At 44.7% G+C, this 26,520-nt stretch overlaps 2 protein-coding genes across 8 annotated transcripts in view; both read right to left on the minus strand.

Moving 5' to 3' along the window:
* sim1a (SIM bHLH transcription factor 1a) overlaps positions 1–20,115 on the minus strand; it is a 26,740-nt gene extending 6,625 nt beyond the window's left edge. Inside the window, exons 1-10 of one of the 2 annotated variants that reach the window (XM_085290476.1) lie at positions 19,912–20,115; positions 19,404–19,799; positions 15,782–15,864; positions 14,662–14,751; positions 14,473–14,581; positions 14,306–14,391; positions 13,525–13,724; positions 11,898–12,004; positions 11,418–11,565; positions 7,779–7,932 (exon numbers count right to left, since the gene is read on the minus strand). In XM_085290476.1, coding sequence (XP_085146602.1) covers positions 7,779–7,932; positions 11,418–11,565; positions 11,898–12,004; positions 13,525–13,724; positions 14,306–14,391; positions 14,473–14,581; positions 14,662–14,751; positions 15,782–15,864; positions 19,404–19,578 — 1,152 coding nt within the window. In that variant the 5' untranslated portion in view covers positions 19,579–19,799; positions 19,912–20,115. Of the gene's footprint in view, positions 1–7,778; positions 7,933–11,417; positions 11,566–11,897; positions 12,005–13,524; positions 13,725–14,305; positions 14,392–14,472; positions 14,582–14,661; positions 14,752–15,781; positions 15,865–15,976; positions 16,560–19,403; positions 19,800–19,911 lie in introns of those variants that run through there. The other variant, XM_085290478.1, reaches the window with a different exon arrangement.
* A 2,419-nt stretch (positions 20,116–22,534) lies between these two features.
* Positions 22,535–26,520, minus strand: part of ascc3 (activating signal cointegrator 1 complex subunit 3) — a 144,329-nt gene continuing 140,343 nt past the window's right edge. For all 6 annotated transcript variants that reach the window (XM_085290481.1, XM_085290484.1, XM_085290482.1 and 3 more), the window contains 4 exons: positions 26,210–26,351; positions 25,124–25,330; positions 24,257–24,432; positions 22,535–23,883 (listed from right to left, as the gene is read on the minus strand). In XM_085290481.1, the coding sequence (XP_085146607.1) occupies positions 23,742–23,883; positions 24,257–24,432; positions 25,124–25,330; positions 26,210–26,351 (667 nt within the window). In that variant the 3' untranslated portion in view covers positions 22,535–23,741. The remainder of the gene's footprint in view (positions 23,884–24,256; positions 24,433–25,123; positions 25,331–26,209; positions 26,352–26,520) is intronic.

Raw genomic sequence — 26,520 nt, forward strand, 5'->3', positions numbered from 1 at the left:
CTTCTTTCAGACGAACTTACCGACCATAGCTGGACATGGCCACGGGCCGATGTTTTTTTTTTTATAACGGTATAAACAATGAAAGGTGGTGGATTGGCCAGATGCTGGCCGATGTGTAAAAATAACTCAGTTGTTTGGTGGTGCTCCTTCAATCATGAAACTGATCAATGATCAGCTGATCTCTTGTTTGTTTATCGCCGACTTTGCGCCAGAAAGAGGAAACCAGCAGATGTCAGGTTAAACAACAGCAGCAGTTTAAGCTTGATCAGCTGTTGTTAGAATTTAGTTAATATTAATTTCTAGTATCAGCTGATGTTTTAGGTGACATGAATGAGTTGAAGTTATGAACTGTTTCTGAGAGACAAATAACACCAGGATCCTTTTCTACGTAGCTGACAGCTGGTAACTGTGCAGGGGCGGGTCTAGCAAAGTTTTGTCAGGGGGCAGATAGGGCATTACCAGGGAGAGGGGGGCACAAAGAAATACTTTTCTTTTTTATTCACATTTAAAATGTCTCACTTTTAATAAATAATTATCTGAATCTTACAGCCAAAGTTTTTATCTGATGTAAAATGTATAGAAATCATACATATACCAACAAGACTGTACATCACTGTCACAACAGCGTTTCATTCAAAGGGTTTATGGCTTTTCCTATAATACCTGGTGGGTCGGTCTCTAGTCAAAATGCCCGGGCCGATTTTATGTTTCTTTAAGTAAGTTCTTCATGACTGAGCCAAATGTCCTCTTTTTTGGAAATCAAAATATGGTCACCCTAGCTTATCTGCTTAGTAATTTAATTAAAAACTGTTAGATACATTCTTTTTTCATAGTATAATCTTCACATGCTTCATCCGAAGCACACTCTCTGTGTACTCACTACCTAATTTATAGCCAAAGTATTCACTCACTGTCTCTGTAGTGTTTCGCTAGCTTAGCTTAGCTCGTAACCGACTCGCTAGCACCATGGCTACTTCACCTGTCCCTCCTGCACTTTCCTGCTTGTGACAGATGTTTAGTTACTCCCTGGCCTCCTTTAGCAGTAATGATACCTGCAACAAATGTAGGCCAGGATTACTGAATTGGAGACTCGGCTTCGCACCCTTCATTCACCCGTAGCTAGCCAGGCCCCTGTAGCTGGTGCAGCCGAAGATAGCATAGGTCCCGCTAGCTGTTCCCCAGCAGACCCCAAGCAGCTGGGGAAAGAGGGCGGCTGGGTCACGGTGAGGAGGAAGCATAGTCCTAAACAGAAGCCCCAGGTACACCACCAACCTGTTCATATGTCTAACCGTTTTTCCCCACTCGGCGACACACCCGCCGGGGGTCAAACTCTGGTAATTGGTGATTCTGTTCTCAGACATGTGAAGCTAGAGACACCGGCAACCATAGTCAATTGTCTTCCAGGGGCCAGAGCAGGCGACATTGAAGGAAATTTAAAACTGCTGGCTAAGGGTAAACGTAAATTCAGTAAAATCATAATTCACGTCGGCAGTAATGACACCCGGTTACGCCAATCGGAGGTCACTAAAATCAATATTGAATCGGTAATTGAATAGATAATTGGCAAACCTTCTGAAAGAAACCTGGTCTTGTTATGAGAGACGGCATCCATCCCACTTTGGATGGAGCAGCTCTCATTTCTAGAAATATGGACAAATTTATTAAACCCCCCAAAATATGACTATCCAGAGTTGGGACCAGGAAGCAGAGTTGCAGTCTTACATGCCTCTCTGCAGCTTCTCTCCTCCTGCTACCCCCCCAAAAACCCATCTCCATAGAGACTGTGTCAGCTCCCAAACAGACAAAAAACAAACTAAAAACCAGCAACAAACAACTTAAACATAAACAATTACAAAGAAAGAACAATACAGTATCCACATCTGAACCAAAGAGTAAAACAGTGAAATGTGGATTATTAAATATTAGGTCTCTCTCTTCCAAGTCTCTGTTAGTACATGACTTAATAATTGATCAACAAATCGATTTACTCTGCCTTACAGAAACCTGGTTGCAGCAGGATGATTATGTTAGTTTAAATGAATCAACACCCCCGAGTCATTCTAACTACCAGAAATCTCGAAGCACAGGCCGAGGGGGCGGTGGGGCAGCAATTTTTCACACCAGCCTATTAATTAATGAAAGACCAAGACAGACTTTTAATTCATTTGAAAGCCTGATGCTTAGCCTCGTCCACCCCAGCTGTGAAACTCAGAAACCAGTCTTACTTGTTATCATCTATCGTCCACCTGGGCCTTACACAGAGTTTCTGTCTGATTTCTCAGACTTTATATCTGATTTAGTTCTGAGCTCAGATAAAATAATTATTGTGGGTGACTTTAACATCCATGTAGATGCTAAAAATGACAGCCTCAACATGGCATTTAATCTGTTATTAGACTCAATTGGTTTCTCTCAAAATGTAAAAGAACCCACCCACCACTTTAATCACACTCTAGATCTTGTTTTAACATATGGCATCGAACCTGAACATTTAACAGTGTTTCCTGAAAACCCTCTCCTGTCTGATCATTTCCTGATAACATTTACATTTACAATAATTGATTACACAGCGGTGGAGAGTAGACTTTATCAAAGTAGATGTCTTTCTGAAAGCGCTGTAACTAAGTTTGAGAATATAATCCACCCACTGTTATCATCTCCAATGCCCTGTACCAACACAGAGCAAAGCAGCTATCTGAACGCTACCCCAACAGAGGTCGATCATCTTGTTAATAATTTCACCTCCTCACTACGTACAACTCTGGATACTGTAGCTCCTGTGAAAACTAAGGTCTCTAATCAGAAGTACCTGACTCCGTGGTATAATTCTCAAACACGTAGCCTAAAGCAGATGACTCGTAATCTGGAGAGGAAATGGCGTGTCACAAATTTAGAGGATCATCATTTAGCCTGGAGAAATAGTTTGCTGCTTTATAAGAAAGCCCTCCACAAAGCCAGAACATCTTACTATTCATCACTGATTGAAGAAAATAAGAACAACCCCAGGTTTCTCTTCAGCACTGTAGCCAGGCTGACAAACAGTCAGAGCTCTGTTGAGCCAACCATCCCTTTAACGTTAACTAGTAATGACTTCATGAACTTCTTCACAAATAAAATTCTTATCATTAGAGAAAAAATTACCAATAATCATCCCACAGATGTAATATTATCTACATCTACTCTTAGTACCATTGATGTTAAGTTAGACTCTTTTTCTCCAATTGATCTTTCTGAGTTAACTTCAATAATTACTTCCTCCAAACCATCAACGTGTCTTTTAGACCCCATTCCTACAAAACTGCTCAAAGAAGTCCTGCCATTAATTAATTCTTCGATCTTAAATATGATCAACCTATCTCTAATGATCGGCTATGTACCACAGGCCTTCAAGCTGGCTGTAGTTAAACCTTTACTCAAAAAGCATCTCTAGACCCAGCAGTCTTAGCTAATTATAGGCCAATCTCCAACCTTCCTTTCATATCAAACATCCTTGAAAGAGTAGTTGTCAAACAGCTAACAGATCATCTGCAGAGGAATGGTTTATTTGAAGAGTTTCAGTCAGGTTTCAGAGCTCATCACAGCACAGAAACAGCTTTAGTGAAGGTTACAAATGATCTTCTTATGGCCTCTGACAGTGGACTCATCTCTGTGCTTGTCCTGCTAGACCTCAGTGCAGCGTTCGATACTGTCGACCATAATATCCTATTAGAGCGATTAGAACATGCTGTAGGTATTACAGGTACTGTGCTGCAGTGGTTTGTATCATATCTATCTAATAGACTCCAGTTTGTGCATGTAAATGGAGAGTCCTCTTCACACACTGAGGTTAATTATGGAGTTCCACAGGGTTCAGTGCTAGGACCAATTCTGTTTACATTATACATGCTTCCCTTAGGCAGCATCATTAGAAGACATAGCATACATTTACACTGCTATGCAGATGACACCCAGCTCTATCTGTCCATGAAGCCAGATAACACACACCAATTAGTTAAACTGCAGGAATGTCTTAAAGACATAAAGACCTGGATGGCCGCTAACTTTCTGCTTCTTAATTCAGATAAAACTGAGGTTATTGTACTCGGCCCTGAAAAGCTTAGAAATATGGTATCTAACCAGATTCTTACTCTGGATGGCATTACCTTGGCCTCCAGTAACGCTGTGAGGAACCTTGGAGTCATTTTGACCAGGACATGTCCTTCAATGCACATATTAAACAAATATGTAAGACTGCGTTCTTCCATTTGTGCAACATCTCTAAAGTTAGAAATATCCTGTCTCAGAGTGACGCTGAAAAACTAGTTCATGCATTTATTACTTCCAGGCTGGACGACTGTAATTCATTATTATCAGGAAGTCCTAAAAACTCACTGAAAAGCCTTCAGCTAATCCAAAATACTGCAGCAAGAGTCCTGACAGGGACTAGAAAGAGAGAGCAGATTTCTCCTGTTTTGGCTTCCCTTCTTTGGCTTAAATAATCAGGCCCCATCTTATCTTAATGACCTTGTAGTACCATATCACCCTATTAGAGCACTTCGCTCTCGCTCTGCAGGCCTACTTGTTGTTCCTAGAGTATTTAAAAGTAGAATGGGAGGCAGAGCCTTCAGTTTTCAGGCCCCTCTTCTGTGGAACCAGCTTCCAGTTTGGATTCAGGAGACAGACACTATCTCTACTTTAGAGCAGGGCGATATGGCCAAAAATATTTATCACGATATATATTTGAAAATTTGCGATAACGATATAACCGACGATATAATTGATGCGAGACAAAATACAACTCCACAACATTACTAGCGCAAAAAGACAACCTTCCATTTATTTTCACTTAAACAAGAAGCTGGTTTTTATGTACATTAAAGCTTTATAAAAATGTAACAGTGCAAATGCAAATTCCTTGCTGAAAGTTTAACCAAAAGGCATTTCCAGTAGAAATGGGCTGACATATCCTGAGCATAACCATGTATAATATCCACTGAAGTTAAAAAGAGGTGCTTTGCAAACTGCAGTGTGCAGTACGCATTTTTCGGACCATAAGGTGCACGGGATTATAAGGCACATTAAGCGAAACAAAGCAGTCAGATAAATCAAACTTTATTAAACTCATTCTTCTTGCTTCCTCCACTTCTGTACCATTGATTCATTAATGTTGAATTCTCTGGCAGCTGCTCTATTCCCATGTTGTTGCAGTATATTAATGACTAACCTCGTATTGTGGATGGATTATCTCAGTTGTTCTCCTGACTGAAGTTTGGTCCGTTTACAGCATCCTGCCATGCGATTGCATTTGTCTCTAACCATGAAGAACCTTCACGTTAACTTTTATAAGTGGAAAAGTGTTAGTGTTCGTCCTCCAGCTTCACTGTTTATGTTATGCTAACATAGCTGTGTCGCTAGCGATCACGTAGCACATCATTATATACCAGCTAGCCCAACTTCAGTAACCCTACAAACGTCACTGCTGTTTAGTTTCCTGTCTTCATTTATGTTGGAACTGATAGCAGAGCTGTACGTTTGATTTTTTTCAGAAATCTCTCAGTCAGAACATGCTATATCATGCTTAGGTAACTAGCGAAACTAGCGAGCTAACTTCCGCTAACTTCCTGCTAACTTCTAACTCCGTTAAATGTAATAAATTTTGTTTTCATGGATGCCTGGAAGTTAAACTTTATAGTTACACCTGGTAAAGCAGCAATGCTGATCGTTTTATTAAAGATGAAAGAATTTAGACAGTTTTTAACTCTAAGTGATGCTGCAGTGTTGTTTGACCTGAAGCATACGGAGTTTAGGACCCAGATTACTCCCAGATTTAAGAGCATCTTAGTCCGACAAATACGACAATAACAACGGCCGCTTGCATGTTCTGCAAAAAAATGTGCTTTGTTGTGTATCTGACGGACAAACACCAAACCAGTTCCACATCACTGAAGTTGCACCATTTTTACAAACCAGTTCTGGTTCATCTGTTTCACTCAACAATCGGCCATGTGCGTATGAAAACAAAGGCACTGCGCATGCGCGTTTTACTCCCATTCTATCGCGATATTTCATTTTCCTATCGTTGCCTAACATTATACCGGTATTACCGTGAACGGTATAATATGGCCCAGCCCTACTCTACTTTCAAGATTAGGCTTAAAACTTTCCTTTTTGCTAAAGCATATAGTTAGGGCTGGACCAGGTGACCCTGAATCCTCCCTTAGTTATGCTGCAATAGATGTAGGCTGCCGGGGATTCCCATGATGCATTGAGTTTTTCCTTTCCAGTCACCTTTCTCACTCACTATGTATTAACAGACCTCTCTGCACTGAATCATATCTGTTATTAACCTCTGTCTCTCTTCCACAGCATGTCTTTATCCTGTCTTCCTTCTCTCACCCCAACCAATCACAGCAGATGGCCCCGCCCCTCCCTGAGCCTGGTTCTGCCAGAGGTTTCTTCCTGTTAAAAGGGAGTTTTTCCTTCCCACTGTCGCCAAAGTGCTTGCTCATAGGGGGTCATATGATTGTTGGGTTTTTCTCTGTATCTATTATTGTAGGATCTACTGTACAATATAAAGTGCCTTGAGACGACTGTTGTTGTGATTTGGCGCTGTGTAAATAAAATTGAATTGAATTGAATAGCACAGACGTGTGTGTGCAGACATTCATCTGAAACGTTCTGCATCAACTGTTTGGGAACTACAGACATTTTTTAATGCTAGTTCCCTATATTACAGGTTTGAAAGTAACCTTACATCTTTTTAAATGTAAGATTTATTTTTAATACTGAAATGAAAATCATGTGCCGTCTGCCTGAGGTCTCAGAAACACAAAAACAGAGTCCCCACGTTTGGATTTATTTTCTAATCCACACAGCATGAACTCAACTATATACTCTATATTCATATACTCACATTAGTAAGCGCTGCTGAAGGATTACAGCACAGGTGTCCAACTCCAGGCCTCGAGGGCCGGTGTCCTGCAGGTTTTAGATGTGTCCTTGATCCAACACAGCTGATTCAAATGGCTGAATGACCTCCTCAACATGTCCTGAAGTTCTCCAGATGCCTGGTAATGAACTAATCATGTGATTCAGGTGTGTTGACCCAGGGGGAGATCTAAAACCTGCAGGACACCGGCCCTCGAGGCCTGGAGTTCGACACCCCTGGCTCACTGTGTCATTAAACTTGATAAAGCCAAAGCCGACTCCATACTGATCATGACTGACTATATTTGGTAGTTTCTCTTAGATTGACAGCCCTCGGTGGACTGACTAATTCAGTACAGATCTAAGAAGGAGACCTGTATATTTACACAGGTTATCCATATGGAAACAGACTCTTCAGAAAGTTTATTGCTAAGGTCTGGAAGAAGACCCAAACTGGTTAGTGAAGCTGTCTCAGCTATCCGGGGATGAATATGTTCCTTCCTGGTCACTAGTTTGAGAGAAGAAACCAGTTCTTGAAACCACGATCATGAACTCTGTGAATGATGAACTGGAGTAATGGTTCAGTAATGGTTCCAGTGAGGCTTTCTCTGATGTCTGCCACTACAATTTATAATCCAAGCACCAGAAGAAGAAAAAGAAGAGGTGGAAAAAAAGTGTCTGACAAAATAAAGACATAATAAATCATTTTTTCATTTAAATCTAAAACTCAGTCCGGGTCTAACAATGCCTGCTGCTATTGGTGCACACTGTCTCCTTCAGCAAGGAGCACAGCTGCAGCGTTGCTCCCACGTCCCAACCAGGCAGCAGTGCAGTAACGTGTTCATACCTCAGTCTCAGAGACCTGCACTCACCTGTGTATATGGCGAGAGCCTGGCTTTGCTCTTGGGCCGTGATGCTCGGCTCTTGGCAGTTCTGCAGTTGTCTGTGAGGCTGCTCGTGCAGGGAAACGAGGCCTTGGATGTGGCCTGGTCCAGAGAAAGCTGGAGGCCTTTATATTCTGTCTCCCTAAAGACACACAAGCAGAAAAGCCCAGAGGTACAGTGCATAGATGTGGAGAGCTTCCAGTCTCGTGTAAAGACTATTTATTAAAGAAGACGATGAGCTGCATTTTCTCTGGGTGCAAAAAGTCAATAACATCTGTTTAGCAGTTAGAGTGTGATGAGTGCTGAGAGACCGGGCGATGTGTGTGGGTGGGTGGGTGGTGCTGAAAGGACGGGAGCTGCTTGTGTTACCAGAGGGATCCACTGAGCCGTCCAATTGAATACACCGACAGATTAAAGGTTACATCTCGCTCAATCAGACCCGTAGGACAAACTTGGACGTCCCACTGCGGGGAAATGGGAATTGATTTCTTGCTAAAGTGTTCTCAACATGGATGATGAATGGATTTCGAGACAACAGAAAACCTCTACACAGTTTATTTGAGACAAACAGTGATCTCTCTTCTGTCTCAGTCTCTGTAAACACCGCTCAGACACACAGGCTGTGGCTCGCTTACATTTGGAGAATCCTAAAATAAGAGGAGCATAAGCAGCGGCTCTGCCGGGGCATCCCAGAGAAATCCCACATTTGATGTTTTCCCAGCTGTAGTGCACTGTAGTGCATTTCATGTGAACGTGTTCCTGTGGTTCTTTATACAGAATGGTTTAAAGACTGAAACACCCAGCAGAGCTGCTGTGGAAGTCACATGAGTGAAATGTGGTCGCATGCGTTTGCTGCAGACATTTAAAGAATTGCTAAATTACTGTCAAGTGGAGGTATTAGGTGTAGAGGTCATCAGAGCTAAACACACAGTGGGAGTTCACATGCAGGTGAAGTATCCCATCACCTCTGCTATCAGTGGCTGTGTGGCCAAAGCTATGGGGCAAACCAGCTCTGCTGCTGATAGCAACACTCCACAAAAGCCTGCGCTCTCCTTATCTCTGCCTTTTGTCGTGGAAAACTCAGACCGAGCGAGAGGACCACGCGGCTTCTTCTCCATCATCACTACATAAGAAAATATATTAAGAGGAGAAGAAATGAGCCTTATGAGGCTTCGATCCCTTTACAGCAAGCTGGGGCCGTAAATGCTCATCATCTTTACAAGATATCAATTAAAAGGCCGTAAACAGAAGCCGTTAGGGCTGCGATGCAGGACGTGCAGCAAACATGTGTCAAGCTGTTCTTTGCTTGTAAATGCAGTAAGTCATGCTGCTTAATGGAGGCTTTTTATGGGCCTTATTCATTCATTTAGGCTCTTGTACATCTGTGAAATACACACATCGGGGCAGTAAATAATAAATAAGTTTAGTTACTGACAGAGAGAGCGGCTGATGTCGGCACTGATCGGCTTCATTCTGTTTGAAAGAACAAGCATTTGACTGTTTTTATGGCCTGATGGTCCCAGCATGGTCAGCTCCTTTCTTTACACACCGCCAGACTGACTGTGCAGGTAACAGCCAACAAAGGACTCAGACTCTGACATCACCAGCATATCTACTGATAACACAGGAATGTCTCTGTCATCAGAACTAGGGAAAAACCCAGTTATTGGTTTCTGAAAGAAATCCTGATCGTTTGTTTCAAAGGAACAACAATAGTAATAAAAGGAAAAAGGACAAACTTTAGTTAGACGGCCTGATGCTGAAAACAAGGCTTTAACAGAGTTCCAGTTAACCTCCAGTGAGTAGCTGCTGTTTGCACAGCATCTCAGGACCAATACTATGTTATCAAAGCACAGACAGCAGACCTGCCCTGGACACTCAGAGACACTCAGAGACACTCAGAGACCACCTGCATGGGAAACACTGATGTGTTCTGCACTTCAGCCTCAGTAATTCATACACAGCACTGATTGGACCTGGGCTTGATCGCAGCGCTGTGGCTCAGATGGGCTCTGAGATTATTCTTGTTCACAATATACAGAATCACCAGACGTGTCCAAATCAACCCCGTCCTGTTCAAAATATGACTGGTAGGACTGGTCGTAGGCAGACGTGCTGTAGCCTTGTGTCCTTTACAGGCAAAGAGCAGAGACATGAGCACCTGCAGCGCTGCAACCTCCAGTTCTTGGTTTCTACATTAGAATTTCAGCAGCCTTCACTGTGTCTTTATCAGCGTTGCTTTGAGTTGGTGCTGAATAAAGATGTATGTGTGTTCATCAGTGTGAAACCTGAGGCTGTTAACTGGCAGCTGTCAAACATCATCACATTTAAGTCTATGTTAGTGTAACAAATGACCTTTTACAGGGAGTAATTAAGTAATGTAATGGATTACTTCAAAATAATGAGTAATATTCTTTGAGTAAGAAGCCTAACACTGGTGAGAGCAGACTGGGTGGAATTACAGAGGTTTATACTGGTTTCTCAGGAGAGCCACCAGCACAGACGTCCTCAGCAGAGACTGAGCAGGAGAGAGCTCACACATACTCAGCTCATCTGCTTTGTGTTTCCTGATGTGTGCTGAGTGCTGTTAGCAGCTAAACACTAAGTAAAGAGGTGAATGAGAGGAACATCAGCTGTTCTCTGTCCTTCTCTCAGGCACTAAGATTTCACAGTGGGTTCATGGAGCCTCCTAAACTGTGCACTGTAACCATGTAGTGCATCTGTTCATGGGGCTACCGTGCAGTTAACGTGCAGTTAACGTGCAGTTAACTGCACTGTCACTTTCGTTAGTTCCTCTGATTGTTTTAAAAGTCAATTCAGATATTGCAGCAATTTAAGACTCTGCATGTCAACATGTCAGCGTCTCCACGGACACACATTAAATACACCTGCTGCGACACCTGTGACTGTTCTCACTCAGTCACTTTATAGTCATTATATGTATACATACATATATCATTATTATTATTAATATAATCATATATTAGTCAATTGTCTTCCAGTGGTCAGAGCAGCGACACTGAAGGAAAACTGCTGTTTCTTCTTCACTCACTGTGTTCACAGACCTCTGCTCAATCATACCTGTTATTAATCTCTTATTAGTCTCATCTGACCGTTTTTATTTGTCTGCATCGGTGTAGATGAGTGCCTTTGCTTCTGACAGAACAAATGTGCGTTCATCTGCGTGACGCTGCAGTCCTCCCGACTGACTGACGGTGTAACACTGTGTTCTTGCTGTCAGTCTTACGACCACGAAAGTGATTCTTCTTCTTCTACTAATTCATGAGCATCATAGTCATTAAATACGTGCTGCTAACCCCGTTAGCTTTGTCTTCTGCATAGATCAAAATGCAGACTGTAACCAGCTGAGCGATAAATATCCTGCCATCTGTATCAGACAAAGAGCTTTCCCTTAGATCTATTCCTCATGCTGCATGCCAGCTTCATCACCGGATGATACTGAGTGATTTTTCATGTGATCTTTGGGAAGTGAATGGCAACATCAGATATAGCCTTAATTGTTCAAAATCTCGTTTGTCTCCAACAAATCTTCTGAGTGTCAGTCTGACCTTTGACCCGTGTCTCACAGAGGAAACTGAGTGTGTAGGAGCTGCAACAGAGACTCACGTGAGAACATAGTTGACGCTGACAATGCAGTGAGGTCTGGATGAGCGGCTGTTGTGGACAATGGTTGCATAACTCTGAACCCACACCCAGCCGCCATGCTTGGCCAAGAAACGGTAGTACTTTGTAGTGACCTGACCTTTGACCAGCACTGAAACACCGAGAAAACAACAGGTCAGAGAAACATCCCAACAAATTACAGCAAAGGATACGAACATATTCACATCGTAGCAACAAATTACAGCACAGGGTGGAATCACACCAAGATCATGCTGGAACTACAAAATGTGTTTATTTAGTTTTGTATTGTTTGGTGCTCTCATTAGTCTAAATGAACAACAAATGTATTTATGGAATATCTGTTCATTATACTGTAACACTGTTACAGTATAATATGCTGTGTGTGTGTGTGTGTGTGTGTGTGTGTGTGTGTGTGTGTGTGTGTGTGTGTGTGTGTAAGATGGTAAAACAAACCTAACTCACACAAATGATGAGCACAGCGCAGGTGGAAGCAGTCACAGCTGTGGACGTGATGATACAGAGTTTTCTCGATTAGATCCTGAGGCTCATAGCCCGTCAGCTCTGCAACCCTGGAACACACACAGACACACACACACAGTTACATCTCATCATTTGCAGAGACTTACTCTAAATACAACAACTTTTGTTTCCTTTTTTTACCCCAAACTTCAAACTTTACTATGAAACGTAAGAATGTTCACTATGTAAACAGATTGATGTCCCCACAGCATTACTAACACAAGTACTGCTGACACACACACACACACACTATCAAGTATAAATCAGGCTTCCATACGGTGGCCCTACGAGGTCAGATGCACTGCAACCAAAGGAAACAGCAGCAAATAGAAAAAACAAACATACAGGAAGTAAAAAAAGTGACAATGGAAGTTGAATAAAGGACAAGTGAACAACTGCAGATGGCACTGAGACGCTGCAAGAAGAGGAACGTTTGTGTTGTGATGAAGAAACACATCACGTGACTCCTGTAAATAAATGTTTACTATCCGTCACTTCTGCACAGACTGGCTCCAGTAACTCGTTTCTCTTGTGTTTTATGTGCTTTTGCAGCATTTTTATTATATGCTGGTGTTTTCTTTGATCGTACTTCCTGTATTTCTACAGGCCCTCACACAAAACGTGTATCAAGCAAATACCAAAAACCAATGCTGTGATTGAGTATTTCCCCTTCCTGGTTTCTGTTTCGCATATCTGAGATCCTACAGTTTAACATGAAGATTTCATTTGTTAAAGGAAAACGGTTATCCAACCCTACCTGGTCCTGTGTGGAAAAAGTAATTGCCCTCCTCGTTAAATCATTCATTAACTGTGATCAACCCCATTTATTGGAAAGTTTAGATCATTTTGCGGAGCTGGATTACTCCCACACATGTGTGACAACACAGAAAGCTGAGGTCTAAGGAAACAAAGCCAGTGACATCTTTGAGTCTGAAAGGCGCCACAAAGCCAGCTTTGTAGCTCCAATGAAAGACGCTGAGAGTCGTATCCACATGTGGAGAAAACTGGGAACAACTGTGGAACTTCCCAGAAGTGTCTGGCCAACCAAACATCCGTGACTCCAGGAGGTCACAACGAACCCAGAGCAACATCTAAAGAAGAGCAGGCCTCACTTCCCTCAGTTATTGGCATCCGTGGGAGAGCTGTACGGCAAACTCTGTGCTGACCAACAACACAAACACTCCACAAAGACATTCTGATGGTCCCAAAGACTTTGGGGAAAACAATACAAAAGGTCTGAGTCCCCATACATGTGGTACAACACAGCATGTCAGGAAAAGAACATCATACCCACAGTTACACATGGTGCTCTTTGTCCTAATTGATGGAACCATAAATTGTGCTCTATGTAAGAACATCCTGCTGTCAGTCAAGCTCAGGCACACAACGATCACTCACGGCCACGTCACTCAAAAGAAACCAAACGTACGCTCTGGCCTCGCTTTAACATCTCAGGCGGGTCATTCGTGCTTGAAAACAATTCTGTAAAAGCTAAGAGATCAGGAAAGGGCCAATCTACGCACACGCCTCTGTCCTGTGAGCAGCAGCTGCAGACGGTGAGCGGACATACCGTGAGTCGAGGAAGATGAGCTTCATGTCCAGACTGGCTCTGAACATGAACATGTTGCTGTGCAGTTTGATCTCAGTGATGGCGCTGGGCGGCAGCGAATGGCCGACAGCCACCAGCCCGATGTTCTGATAGCAGCCGTCAAACGGAGACATGTCGAGGCTGTACTGTCGAATCTTCAGGTAGCCGCTGCAGTGGATCACCTGGGCCAAGCGGACACAGCAGGTAACAACATCAGTCACGCAGGAGGGTACGTTTGATGAGTTGAGGCCCAGACCTGATGTCAGGGTTGTGCTCTTTCACTTTGAACCCGTGTTTCAGTCTGTTAGACTTTCCTGTGAGACGAGAACACTGGACAGAGGTCAACATGACGTGGATGCTGTTGCTGCCACAGCAGCACGCTGCAGTCAGTACGACTTGCTGGCCAGCAGACGTGTTACGCTGCAACTCTCGACCCATATTTATACATAAAAAAGGAAATCCTGACAACCCCGGTGCACATGGAGACGACTGCACACAGTTTGAGCTGGAGCTCTGAGTAAGTCAGCCGCTTCAGCGCGGCGGTTACTGCAGGGTTGGACCGTCCTGGGATACGTGGTGGTTTATCTTCCAGAGCTATACGTACATATATGCATGTCATTGTCCTTCACTGAACACTTGTGTGCTCCTAAAAACTGCACGTCTGTTTGACCTCGAGTGTGAGTGCACATCATTTCCTCTCATCTCTGAAAGTTTGATTTTGTGTGGCTGATGAGGGCAGCGTGTGTTCAGACCACTCTGTTACCTTGTAGCCTCCACAGGTAAGACCAGCATTTCTTTTAGCAAGGACGCACTTCATTCTGAGAAAGAAGGAGCGCTCCATCTCATATTCTGCAGAGACATAAAAACTCACATGAGCTGTGCTGCATAGTGATGCCGTACACAGAAGCACACGTGTAGATGGCTGATTACCTTGGACAAAGTGGGAGTGGTAAGGCTGGTGCGCTGTGAGGACAGCTATCATTTCATCGTGGTCTGCTGGGTGGATGTACTCGTAGATGCTGTTTCCTGTCAACTCTACCTGTTGAAATGAACATTCAGCTCACAGCTATGACATATCAGGCCCGGAGGAAGCGACCACATCGGGTGTGTCAGACCAACCTGTGACAGGCCCAAGTGCACTGACGCTGTTTCTGATATGTACATGATTTTCCCATCAGGAGCAACCACAAAAATGAAGCCATCTAACGTCTGGAAGAAACGGTACAGGGTAGAAAAGGCGTTATTGCACAGGTACAAAGCTGCTTCTCTTTTTAGTTGCATCTGTGTTATCATCTGTTTCTGTGTATCTGCACATTTAGGGCCAATTACGACGGTGGAGTCAGACTGTTTCCCTTCTTTGATGGAACTTGGCTGTGGCTGCATTCAGCTCCGTGCCTTTGCTGTCTGTGCTGTGCAGATTTGACTTGTTAGAGACAAAGACGGCTTCATGCACGAGGAGAACATGGCCTCCTTGCACTCTGGAAAAAGAAATTCTGCATATGTTTTTGCTCCGGTCTGTGTTAGCAGGCTCGTTAGCTCGTTTGGTTTGCCTGAACCTAACGTGACATGTTCCCGGGATTAAACTGGAGACTAGCGTGCCTGGAAACCTACACGTGGTTATTAAAACCTCAGCATCATGAAGTCCCTCCAGCTCAAACTCATGCAGCGTAATGAGAATCGATGTACCTGTTGACTCTGTGTTCAAATGTTTTTAAAACTATTGATTCTGCTGTGTGGTCATGATGGAAGCTGCCTTTGGAAAACCCTTCCCTGTTTCCTTATGTTACTGTTAGATTTTCCAGTATTTTCTGCATTAGATGCTGCTCAGCTGTTCACCTAAAAACGTATGGAACAAAGAGGAAACACTGCACGCGTGTCAGGAATAACTACTATTGCTGCTGTGCTGGTTCTCATGTGTAGGCCCAGCACTGTTCAAGTGTTTCCTCCGTTGTCATGATGACTGATCGAGGCTAGCTAACCTCTGCTTCGTTCAGCCTGCAGCCGGCACACAGCCCGGCTCCATTGTGCTGCGGCTGATGCGAGAGGCTGCAGGCTCTGTGCGTGACCACGAATGTGTTCAGCTCATTTCACACTGAAAGCACAAGAATGAAGGCAGCAGGAGGCATGTGGCAGCAGCTACCAAACCTCCAACAAAGCTGCATTGCCAGGCTGAACAATGATGATAATAAAGTGCACATGCAGTTGCCTTTTAAGCACCAGTACTGATAGCAGTGAGTACCTGTAAGAGATGGGAGCCTAGTTCCTGGCTGAGCCCATCCAGAGAGCTGCTGCGGCTAACGTGCCCCCAGGACTCCCCCAGGCCTGCGGATCAACCAAAACAGGTAAGTGTAAAAAACCGCGTAGTTTGTTCTTTGTTCCAGATAAATAACACAACTCATCACAGTCTTAGTACGAGTGGTTTGGGAACACTGACAACAACCAAATCTGCGCCCTATAAACGGCTTTTCCATGATCGTCCTGTAGCTCCGATCAACAGCGAGCAGGGTCTGACAATACAAGATATATCCGGACAAACAGGAGTCTTTACTTCCATAAGTGAACTGCTAATTCTGCGGAAAGCGAAGGCATCTCTGGAATTAAACGGGACTCCAAATGTTCCTTAAATCTGCCCAGTTTAAAGTCAGTGTGAAGTCTGGAGTTTGTTGCCCGCAGCGCTAAAAATACAGCGAAGCCAAAAATAAGTGAAGAATCGGGAAAATACTTCCACGAGCCCCTCAAACGCGGACAGAAGCGCGCAGACAGAAGCGCGCAGGGCCCGGCGAGCCTCGCAGGCCCCGACGCGCCCAGCTGCGGCAGCGGGGCGCGTTTACACGCAAAGCCCGCTCTGCAGAGCAAACAGACGGCGTGCAGCGACCGGAGCCGCTTCACGTTTGCGTGACTACACACAATCAAATAAACCCAGTGCACAGACCGAAATATCAACTTCCACGGAAACTCAATAAAAACACTGAGATGATTTACGGCGTTCAGCAAAAACAATCACGCGGAGGGACGCCGCTGCAGGCCCGGATGGTCGTCACGTCACGGCCACAGAAACAGAAATATGAATTCTGATTGTTCGGAAGAAACGGACACAAGAAACTGACCCGGGGTTATTGTAAAATATTTCCACGGACAGCTTCCTGATATCGTGGGGACGCCACTGTAACGCCACCATCACCGAGGCGCAGACTCCACAACAGGCCTGTCAGCGTGGAGTGCGCTCTGCGGATCAACCCACGAACCGTGACCCAGAGATCAGGATATTTTGTATTATTATAATTGTCCCTCTCACGCGCTAGCTTTTTACATTTCACCTTAAAAAACAAACAAACAGATTTATCGGCAACAATACAAATATTTACCGTCTATATATAAATACACGAACAGCTGCTTGTTTTATACACGATCTATATTTAACATAAATATATTATATTAAATATATTATTATATAAATATATTATATATATTTAACATAAATATATATAATATATTTATGTTAAATATATTATATATATTTATAATACATTTATATAATATAATATATTTAACATAAATATATATATAATATATTTATAATATATTATATATATATATTTATGTTAAATATATTATATTATATAAATGTATTATAAATATATATATATAATATATTTATGTTAAATATCCATCCATTCGCTTATCCTTTTCAGGGTCGCGGGGGACACTGGAGCCTATCCCAGCTGTCATAGGGCGAGAGGCGGGGTACACCCTAGACAGGTCGCCAGTCTGTCGCAGGGCCAACACACAGGGACAGACAACCATTCACACTCTCACATTCACACCTAGTGGCAATTTGGATTATCCGATTAACCTATCCCCACAAGCTGCATGTCTTTGGACGGTGGGAGGAAGCCGGAGTACCCGGAGAGAACCCACGCAAACACGGGGAGAACATGCAAACTCCACACAGAAAGACCCCGGCCTGATGGTGGAATTGAACTCAGGACCTTCTTGCTGTGCGGCAACAGTGCTAACCACCGTGCCACCGTGCTGCCCTATGTTAAATGTTAAATATATTATATATATTTAACATAAATATATTATATAAATATATATATATTTATATAATATATTTATGTTAAATATATTATATATATTTATGTTAAATAATTATATATATAATATTTAAATAATTATATATATATTTATTTAACATAAATATATTATATATGTTAAATATATATAATATTTAAATAAAAATCGAGTAAAGACATAATTACATTAAAAATATATTATTATAATACATTTAAAAATATGAGCGTCTCACACTGGTGACATTAAGAACGTAAAATAATAATTTCATGTTGAACAGTTAAACAGAGACAAACATTATGAGCACAGTTTGGTTGCACTGCATGAAGCTTTAATGTGAAATCAGCCAATTAGTGCCGAGTACACAAACTGGAATAATGAAAATCTTCAGCAGGAATGTTTTAAAAATCTAATGAATAATATTTGGACACTGAGCCACGCGCTGACGAGGCGGTTAGAAAAAAGCAGGAACATTTTTCCCGTCATGCTTTTCTTTATTTGACGCGTTTTTAAAGCTCATACACGAGCTAATTAAATGGAAACAGTAAAAACACGAGTTCATTTCCTCAATATGGAGACACGCAGACATCCTCCACGCGTGCAGGATGGGGGTGACTGTGCCACACGGTTATTCATGTGCGGTGCGTGTGGCCTTAGAAAAACTGAGACTCTGGAAGGAGGACAACTCTGGCTCTGCTATACTGTGGCGACCTTTTTATGCCACGGTCTGGTCCACGGGGTCCACGGTAGTTCTGCGTGATGCCTCTATGTTGATTCATTCATTCGTGTTCTTCCAGGTGACAGAGTCCCACGGACTCACTGATGGAGCTCATCTGCTGGTGTCTTCATAACCATCAGACCTGAAGCAGACTGAGGAGCAGGACCAGCGTGTTCGTCACTGTCATCAAACGGAAGTGACGGATGTGTTTTATGACGTTCTTCCGTCCAGCTGAGCTTTTGCATCGATTAGATATTTTCCCTTGAATCTGGACCTTCATAGAGTCACGGTTACCGACAGTCCTGAACTACATCACTGTCTGTGTTTTTGCTTTGAATACATCCCACGACCGTCCCGCTTTCCACAGTGATTCTGCTCATATTTATATTCAATAAAGATCCATTTCCAGCGAATGCGTGATCGTGGAAGCAGTTTGAAGCAAAGTCCAGTTGGACGTTATTTTGCATTATGTGAAACCAGTGCCTCCCAGTTTGTAACAAACCGACGGTGGTCATGTTCCAATCAGCTCCATCCACACCGGCCACTGATGTCTGCCAGGCCCGACAGGGACCCCACGGAGACCCCACAATCTCGATTTCGTTTCCACTAAATTCTATTTTTCTTGATCAGAATATTAAAAAGTCAGCAGCATCAGAATTCCTGAAAAATCAAAGCGCCAAGAATATATATAGAAACACGCGAGTAAAAGCCTGGAGGCCGTGTTTATTTCACCACAGCGATCTGTGCAGAGCTGTTAGATAAAGCAGGATATTTACTCACAGGAAAAAGCTCCACTGTGCTGTGGAATGTAACGTTTGCTTTCTGAACAGATTTAAAAAGTAAAGTTTAATTTAAAAATATTAGAAATGTAAATATTAAATAAAAACACACACGCACGGAGAAAGTGTGCTTCTTGTTATTGTTAAACGTTCACGGACCAAACAGAATAAAGAGAGGCTCGTGTCGTTAACAAAGCCACGCAACTGTTTTAAACACAAGTTGTATTGATCGTGCTGTGATTATTATTAGTATGATTCTCTTCATCAGTATTTAAGGGCAGCGCACCCACCTTCGGGGAAGACCACTCTCATCTTCAGGTAGCTCGTTGTGAGCCGGATGATCGAGGCTTTGTCCAGCTGGGAGGTGATGGCGGAGGGCAGCGGCAGCAGTTTGGCCAGTTCATAAAACTCACTGTTTTCCTTCTCCCGGCGCGTCCGGGCCGCGTTTTTCGACTTCTCCTTCATGTTTCTGCGTCAGCGCCGATCCACGCTCATAGCAAAGCAGACGTCTCCCTCCGCGCGGCCTAAACGTCACAGCTGCAGCTGGCGCGTGCACTCCCGCCCATACCTCCAGGTGCTTCGGGGCTGACGTGGACGGGTCCCGGTTACTCCTGGCCGCGTGAGGCTCAAAGCTGGAAGCTCAGACGCATCACACTGAGACCTCGGACCGCCGCACACAGAAGGCCCTGCAAGGGTCAAAATAATAATGAAAAACAATTTATTTTATTCACAGGCGCGATCAGTCTGCGTGTAACAGCTCCACGAGTGGCTAGAACACTGACAGCTGTTCCTGCTCACCTCACTTTCTAACCTGTTGGTTTTCACACGGTCTCCAAGAAGCTCCGCACGCGCGCATCCTCCATCCCGTGTGATTTTCTGGTGGCGCATCCACAGCCTGCTCTGTGCCGCGGGCACGAAGGCCTGCTGCTATTGGACGACTGCTCGCATACCTATTGGTTAGTCTATGTACCGAGGCCTCCAGGAGGAAGGAGATTGGCTACTGAACACATTCACCTCTGTCCTGAGGAGGCTCCAACGATTCCTCAGAAACAGCATTAAAACCGTCATGTCAACCGTGTATATATACACACATATATACATACACTTTATTAAAATATTTATTATCTACAAAAAAAACAGAAGAAAATGTTGCTTAAAAAGTTTTCTAACAGCGACAGTGAGAGCTTCTCCTTTATTGCATCTTGTCTTTTGGGTTTTCATCTTTTTATATTCATATTTTATTCATTTATCTGCTCATTCATTCATTTGTATGTATGTATGTATTTATTTATTTTGTATTTATTTATTTTGTTTGTTATCGCCACAGGCCACATCTACACCCCTCTGTGGTCTACTTGGCGATTTGAGGGATTTCAAAGCCAGCTCGGGGACAGTGATGCTTCTTTGTTTTGTTTTCTCAGCACAGAAATACTTTGAATACGAGGATTTCTAAACGTGGAAATTGTAGAAGTCGTTTCACCTCAGCAGAGACACGAGCCATTGTGTGTCAGTGATACGGTCACGTCCTCTGTGGGAATAATGAACAAACAGTTTCAAAGCAAATATCCAGGCCGTGTGTTTGTCTCACCGTGAGTGGACAAAAGAAATGTGCTATTGGAGCATCACGCACGTGGGTTTTGCTGTAACTTCTTGCACATTGTTGTAACTTCGGCTTCGTCCTGAAAACCTTATAGTTTCATTCTGCAGCTGTCTGCTGTCCCACGAACGGGACACGATCACGCCACGAGCAGAAAAGAAGCAAGTCTTCACATTTTCCTGTAAACTGTCACCAGAATATCTCAGCACACGACAGGAGGCTTAAACCCCGCTGACGAGCCACACATCACTCTGTGTGTGTGTGTGTGTGTGTGTGTGTGTGTTGCAGCGGTTCCTGCCTGCAGTGAGAAAATCATCCCGGATGCCGGAGGCACACGGAACGGTTGACGCTGGTTTAACCTTCGCTTCTGCTCCAAACTTGCTGGTAATTAAACTGCGTGTGTGGAAAATTGCCAGCCGGGACAGAAACACGCAGAGCATTGTGAAAAGATCAGAGGCGTGGACTGCGAGGCGAGATTAATGTCTCAGCGAGCTGGGCTGATGGTAAAGTCAGTTTTCTGCGTGGCCAAAGTGGCTCTTTTCACCGTGGGAGCTGACACGTAATCCGGTGGAAGCGCCCCGTTTTTACGGCTGCTTTCATTTACAGACTGTTAAGAGTGGCGTGGATTCTCTGCCGGGAACGCACCACTGAGCGCAAACTGTGCGTCACATTATCCAGGAATGTGCATGTTATCAAACCTTAATGCTAAACGAGAGCTACTAGAACACAGAGCAGTCACTACAGTGCAGGTCCACACCGGGCCACGGCGAGCGTTAGTGTTTAAACCACCTGACAAATCCGCAGCAGCACCGACATGTGTGCGCGGAATCCCCACGTGGAATTTATTTATCTGTTACGTGTAAAGATGACGCACTTTATTGGTACTTTTCATCGTCATCGGCGGCCCTCACAGGGATCACTGCTAACCCGGAGACCCGAGGCACAAAGCTGACGGCCGTCATGTCCTGCAGTCGGTCTGTGCGGAACCTCGTGGTTCTGTGTGGAACCTCGTGGTTCTGTGCTCCTCTGGGCTGAAAAGGCTCCACGGCCTCGGGCAAAGTTCCCACCACACAACCTCATAAATGTTTTGCTTGAGCGGAGCGTAAAGCGAGGCTGCTTTAGACCGCTTGTTTTTATAGAAAGCGTCTGTTTGACAGGCAACACGTTTCAATTTTAACAGCTTCAAATACCGGAAACTTTTTAAAATTATTATTTTATGTATTACTGTGGGGTCTAGCTTCCAATACAAAGCGCCTGCAGGCATCGTGTAACTTTGTGCTGAACATTGGGGGTCCTGACCCAGATTTATTTATTTATTTAAATAAATAAATTTATTTATTTATTTAAATAAATAAATAAATTTATTTATTTAAATAAATAAATATGTGGGTCGATTCCCAGATGATTAAACATGCAACTGTTTTGCTGGTAATACCAGAAACGAGTAAAGAAAATCAACACCCTATTTATGCAAGATAATACATAATTTTATTGGGGGGGGGAGTATATTGGTTGGGTCTGATTATTGGGGGGGGGGGGGGGGGGGGTCATACCCCCCCATGCCCCTGGAATCACGCCCCTGCCTGGAGGCGCTGGCTGTTGTGATTTGGAGCCGTTTGGAGCTTCTTCCTGCTGGGTCTCTGTTGATGCCCCACACATGATGTTTTCCTTACTTCAGCTGGTCTGAGGATTTAAACCAGGATTAGAATCAGGATCATATTAGGGGCATATTCTATATGTTGACACACTCACTTGCTTTTCATGAATTTACAGTGAAATATTATTTCAATAACTGAGTGTGAAACACCCAAAAGAAAAAGCCTTCAAACTTTTGGCCTAACAAAGGAAACCGAGCACGAGCTCATTTGAACCTGCATGTTCATGTTTATCTTTCATCCAGCGTGGTTCCTGCTGCCAGCAGCTCTGCGGTGGACAGTGTGGACAGAGTGGACAGTGTGCTCTGTATGGATGTCTCCTGGTCTGCAGTCTTGGCTCAGACCCGCCCACCGTCACCTGCTTCACTCGGCACTGCTGCAGCCTCCATGTTTTATTCCAGCACGAGGTCAGTTCATGTTTTTCTGTGGTGTCACTGACTGAACCTAAATAGACTTTTACACAGTGTATGCATGGTGTTCACAGCACATCAGACATGACTGAGCTGTAAGCAATCACTGAGAACGAAAACTCCAAATAAACAAGTGAATGAAATGAAAAACGCACAATTACAATTTGAAGCCACACAAAACACTTTATTCAAAACCAAATGTAAATTCTTTAATGATTGGCGGCACAGTGCTGCTCACGGGGTTCATACACATCCACACAAAGGCCACAGACACAGCAGCGTTAGGCTCAGGGCCTCTGAAGCATGCAGCGGTGAGGGAGGAGGAAGCTTTGTTCACACACCTGAACTCAAAGCACTTCATCCAAACAAACACTTCTGTTTCCACATCTGATCCAAAACGATTTGCACATTTTCTGCCCTTCACAGAAATCTCTCACCCACACTGGCTGCTGCTCCAACACGAGGCCACAGAAGGTTTGTCACACTGCGTTTCCACATCCACACAGGCACGGAGTCAGGGAAATGTATGATCCTGTTGTTGAGCTGAAGCTCCACAGCGTGCTCACCTTTAACACAGCTTTGTGTTACTGTCAGCCCACAACCTCCCAAACACGACAGCAACCTGTTTGTGTTCGGTGATGTGCTTTGGCATAATCTGTACGATGTTCTCTACAAATCAGGCACAGAGCTACATTTCACAGCTACACAGCTGCTGTTCGAACGTGTGCCGCCATGCTTATATATCTGACACCACACACAAAGATCCGGCCAATCAAGAACGGCGCAGCAGCAGACTCTTGTTGGATGTTGCCAATTAAAAGTTAAATGAATGAGAATGAGGCGGTCCTTGGCACCGGTGCACCACAGTGAGCACAGCCACACCGCATGAGAAAGAAACGACGTCACTTCCGAGGTCAGCAAAGCGGTGGCTGACAGACGTCGCCGACGTGACACAGAGGTACTTCCTCAGCCCAGGGACAGATCCGAATGTGAGACCTCGCTGTTGACCTGTGCAGCGATGCTGGCAGGCGTTACGTTCAGGTGAACATCATACTGCTGGTCCAGACCCAGGTAGCTGTCACTCATCAGGTACAGCGTGTAAATACACCTGAGAGGAGGAAAAACAGGCCTGAAAATCACCTGAGACAGCGACAGAGTGGAAACTGTGTTCACGTTCATTTCTTTGCTTCTACATAAACTTTTAAAAAGATAATGAGGAGAAGCTGAGACACTGCGCAGGCCAGTGATCTGGCACAGAGGAGCCAATCAGCAGTGAGCTGCTGGACTCACGCAACAGTGTAATTTCCATTTTACCACCACTAATCCCTCCACAGTCCACGCTGCGCCCGAGGACTGATCGGCATGACTGGTGCATCGCATTGACAGCCTGCAGGCACGTCGTAACGTGCTACATAAATGTCACAGTATTTCACGTTCTGCCTACAGACCAGTGCGCTCAGTGTGTGGGAGACCAGACTTACTTTCCGGTCCTCTCCGGGGTGTAGAAGGCCATGGACACGGCCGTGTGGTTACGCACGTATCCCAGCCGTTTCACAGCCAGCAGCTCCCTGCGATCCACCTCCCCCAGCACGAGGAACCAGCCCTCATCCTTGGCCTTGGGGAACCTGGGAGCTTGGGCCTTGCTGTCCTGCCTCCTCTGGAACAACACACATCGTGCACACTCTGAAGTTTGGGGAGTTTCACATGTTGGATGCTATTATTAAAACAGGGCTGCCTTAACGTGGCAGGTAGGAAACACTGCATGACCTCACGTCTAGCATGCACCACCAGTTTAATTCAGTTTGATTTACAAAGCATCCAATCAGACTCTATGCTTCACTTCCTGTAGAGAGCAGAGTCACTGTGTGGTCTGGTTTCTTCAGCCTCATTGAGCAGTGCTGGTATATTTCTATGCTTGACTGGATTTTATATTGTTCTTGTGTTTTGTGGATTTAACCTCCAGAACACGCTGAGACGACATGTTTCTGGTGTCAGAGCTCGGAGAGGAAACTTTGTGTTTCTCCTAACGTCTCCTCGACGGAGGGGTCCGCCCAGCCCCGCTGTAACGTCTGAGGTGTGAGCGTGACGACAGGTGAGGCTGACAACATGCATCTCACTTCATTACTCACGAGCTACACATTCAATATGTGACTGTTGAAAGTCCGACTGTCATCACTCTGTGCAGGCCGAGTTTGCTGCTCTCTGCAGGCTTGTACTGAGCACTACATGAACTATTAGCTAAAGCTCGTCCCAGCAGCCTCTGGGGTCAGCGTCTGCTCAGCTGCTAAATAAGCCACTGTGTTCAAACTGGGAGCAGCCGCCTGTTAGAGAATATTGTGGATACTGACCCTCTGCTGTCCCAGATTGAGGCGTCTCAGTGACACCTGCAGAACATACTCCTGGTCAGCGTGGACGTCCAGCCAGCTGCTCTCCTTCCTGAGGTTAGCTCCTGCTGCAGGGATGGGACGCTCCGTCTGCTCCTGGCTCTCCTCCCACCAGCCCTTCATGCTCATCTCAACTTCCAGCACTGGGAGATGGCTCAGGAACGACCACGCCTGAGGAACGTTGGATTTACCATGAACACAAGCTGTTTGTGTAACACACAGGGCATCCTGAATCTGCAGCACTTTATCAGAGCTAACGGACACACGATCACACACACTCATTGTGACACAGCTGTGTTCGAACCTCATTGGAAGAGCTGGTGAGAAGCTTGACAGGCTGTACAGTGGAGTCACATGTTAGCCAGCAGTGGAAATGATTGGATGTTATCTACACTGATATATGTTTTAGCGGACAGGAAATCACCTGTTGTTTGCAGCATGAGTCCAGTCAAAGCTGCAGACGTGTGAAAGCGAAGCTTAGAAATAAAATGGCGAGTTGTGACGCCGAGGCTGCGGCGGGCCTCGTTAGCTGCTTGCAGGACAGCTGCTTCAACCCAAAGAAGCTGCCAGGAGGGAGGCAGAGGACAAACGCAGACAGAGGGATGAAAACAAAGCAGAGCTAGGAGGCTGTGCGGCCGTCTGACTGGGGGGGCACGGAGGGGAAAAGCTATTTATGTGAGGATTACTCTTCCTGAGACAGTCAGACAGGAACGCTGCTGCACATCTAATTATTTAATTAGAGAGGCCGCCACACTGCAGGCCGGCGGGGAGCTGGGGGTAAACGTGGCGAGGGTGGGGGCAGCAGAGACGGCGATTGGGTGAAGCTGCAGGGCCTGCTGCCGTGCCCGGACACTCTCATTACTGCTGCAATTAGCACTTAAACTGGAGCTGTGATCGGGGATCCTGGCGTATCGCTGTGACACTGCTGTGTGTGATCTGCATGGACCACGCGGGGCACAGCCATGCTTAGATTGTTCCATCATCTCTGCAGCAAATCCAGACTGGCTGCTTCCATTTGCACATTTAGACGAATCATTTCTGCAGCCTTACCTGAGCAGTGTGACTCGGATGAAGCTGTCGGGCCACCATAGCAGAGAAGACGCTTTCATTTCCATTACAGGCAGCGATCAGCTCAGGAAGTCCTTCGATCGGCTCGTTCAAACCTCCCTGCCCCTTCCTGTTTCCCCTGTTCCTAAAACAGGAGGCATCAGAGACAAGGTTGGCTCTTACCATTAAAAGGACACAAGTGTCCAAATGCAGGCTTCGTGTTTGTACCTGAGTGACTGCACAGTGTTACTGAGACTTACACCTGAAGGTGGGAACAGCTTCAGGCTACAGGTACATCACCCCCTCCGCCTCGC

This window comes from Mchenga conophoros, linkage group LG11, assembly GCF_057382185.1.
Source record: "Mchenga conophoros isolate Kocher_MC1m ecotype Shallow Benthic linkage group LG11, M_conophoros_male_GT1.1, whole genome shotgun sequence".
Classification (NCBI taxonomy): Eukaryota; Metazoa; Chordata; class Actinopteri; order Cichliformes; family Cichlidae; genus Mchenga; species Mchenga conophoros.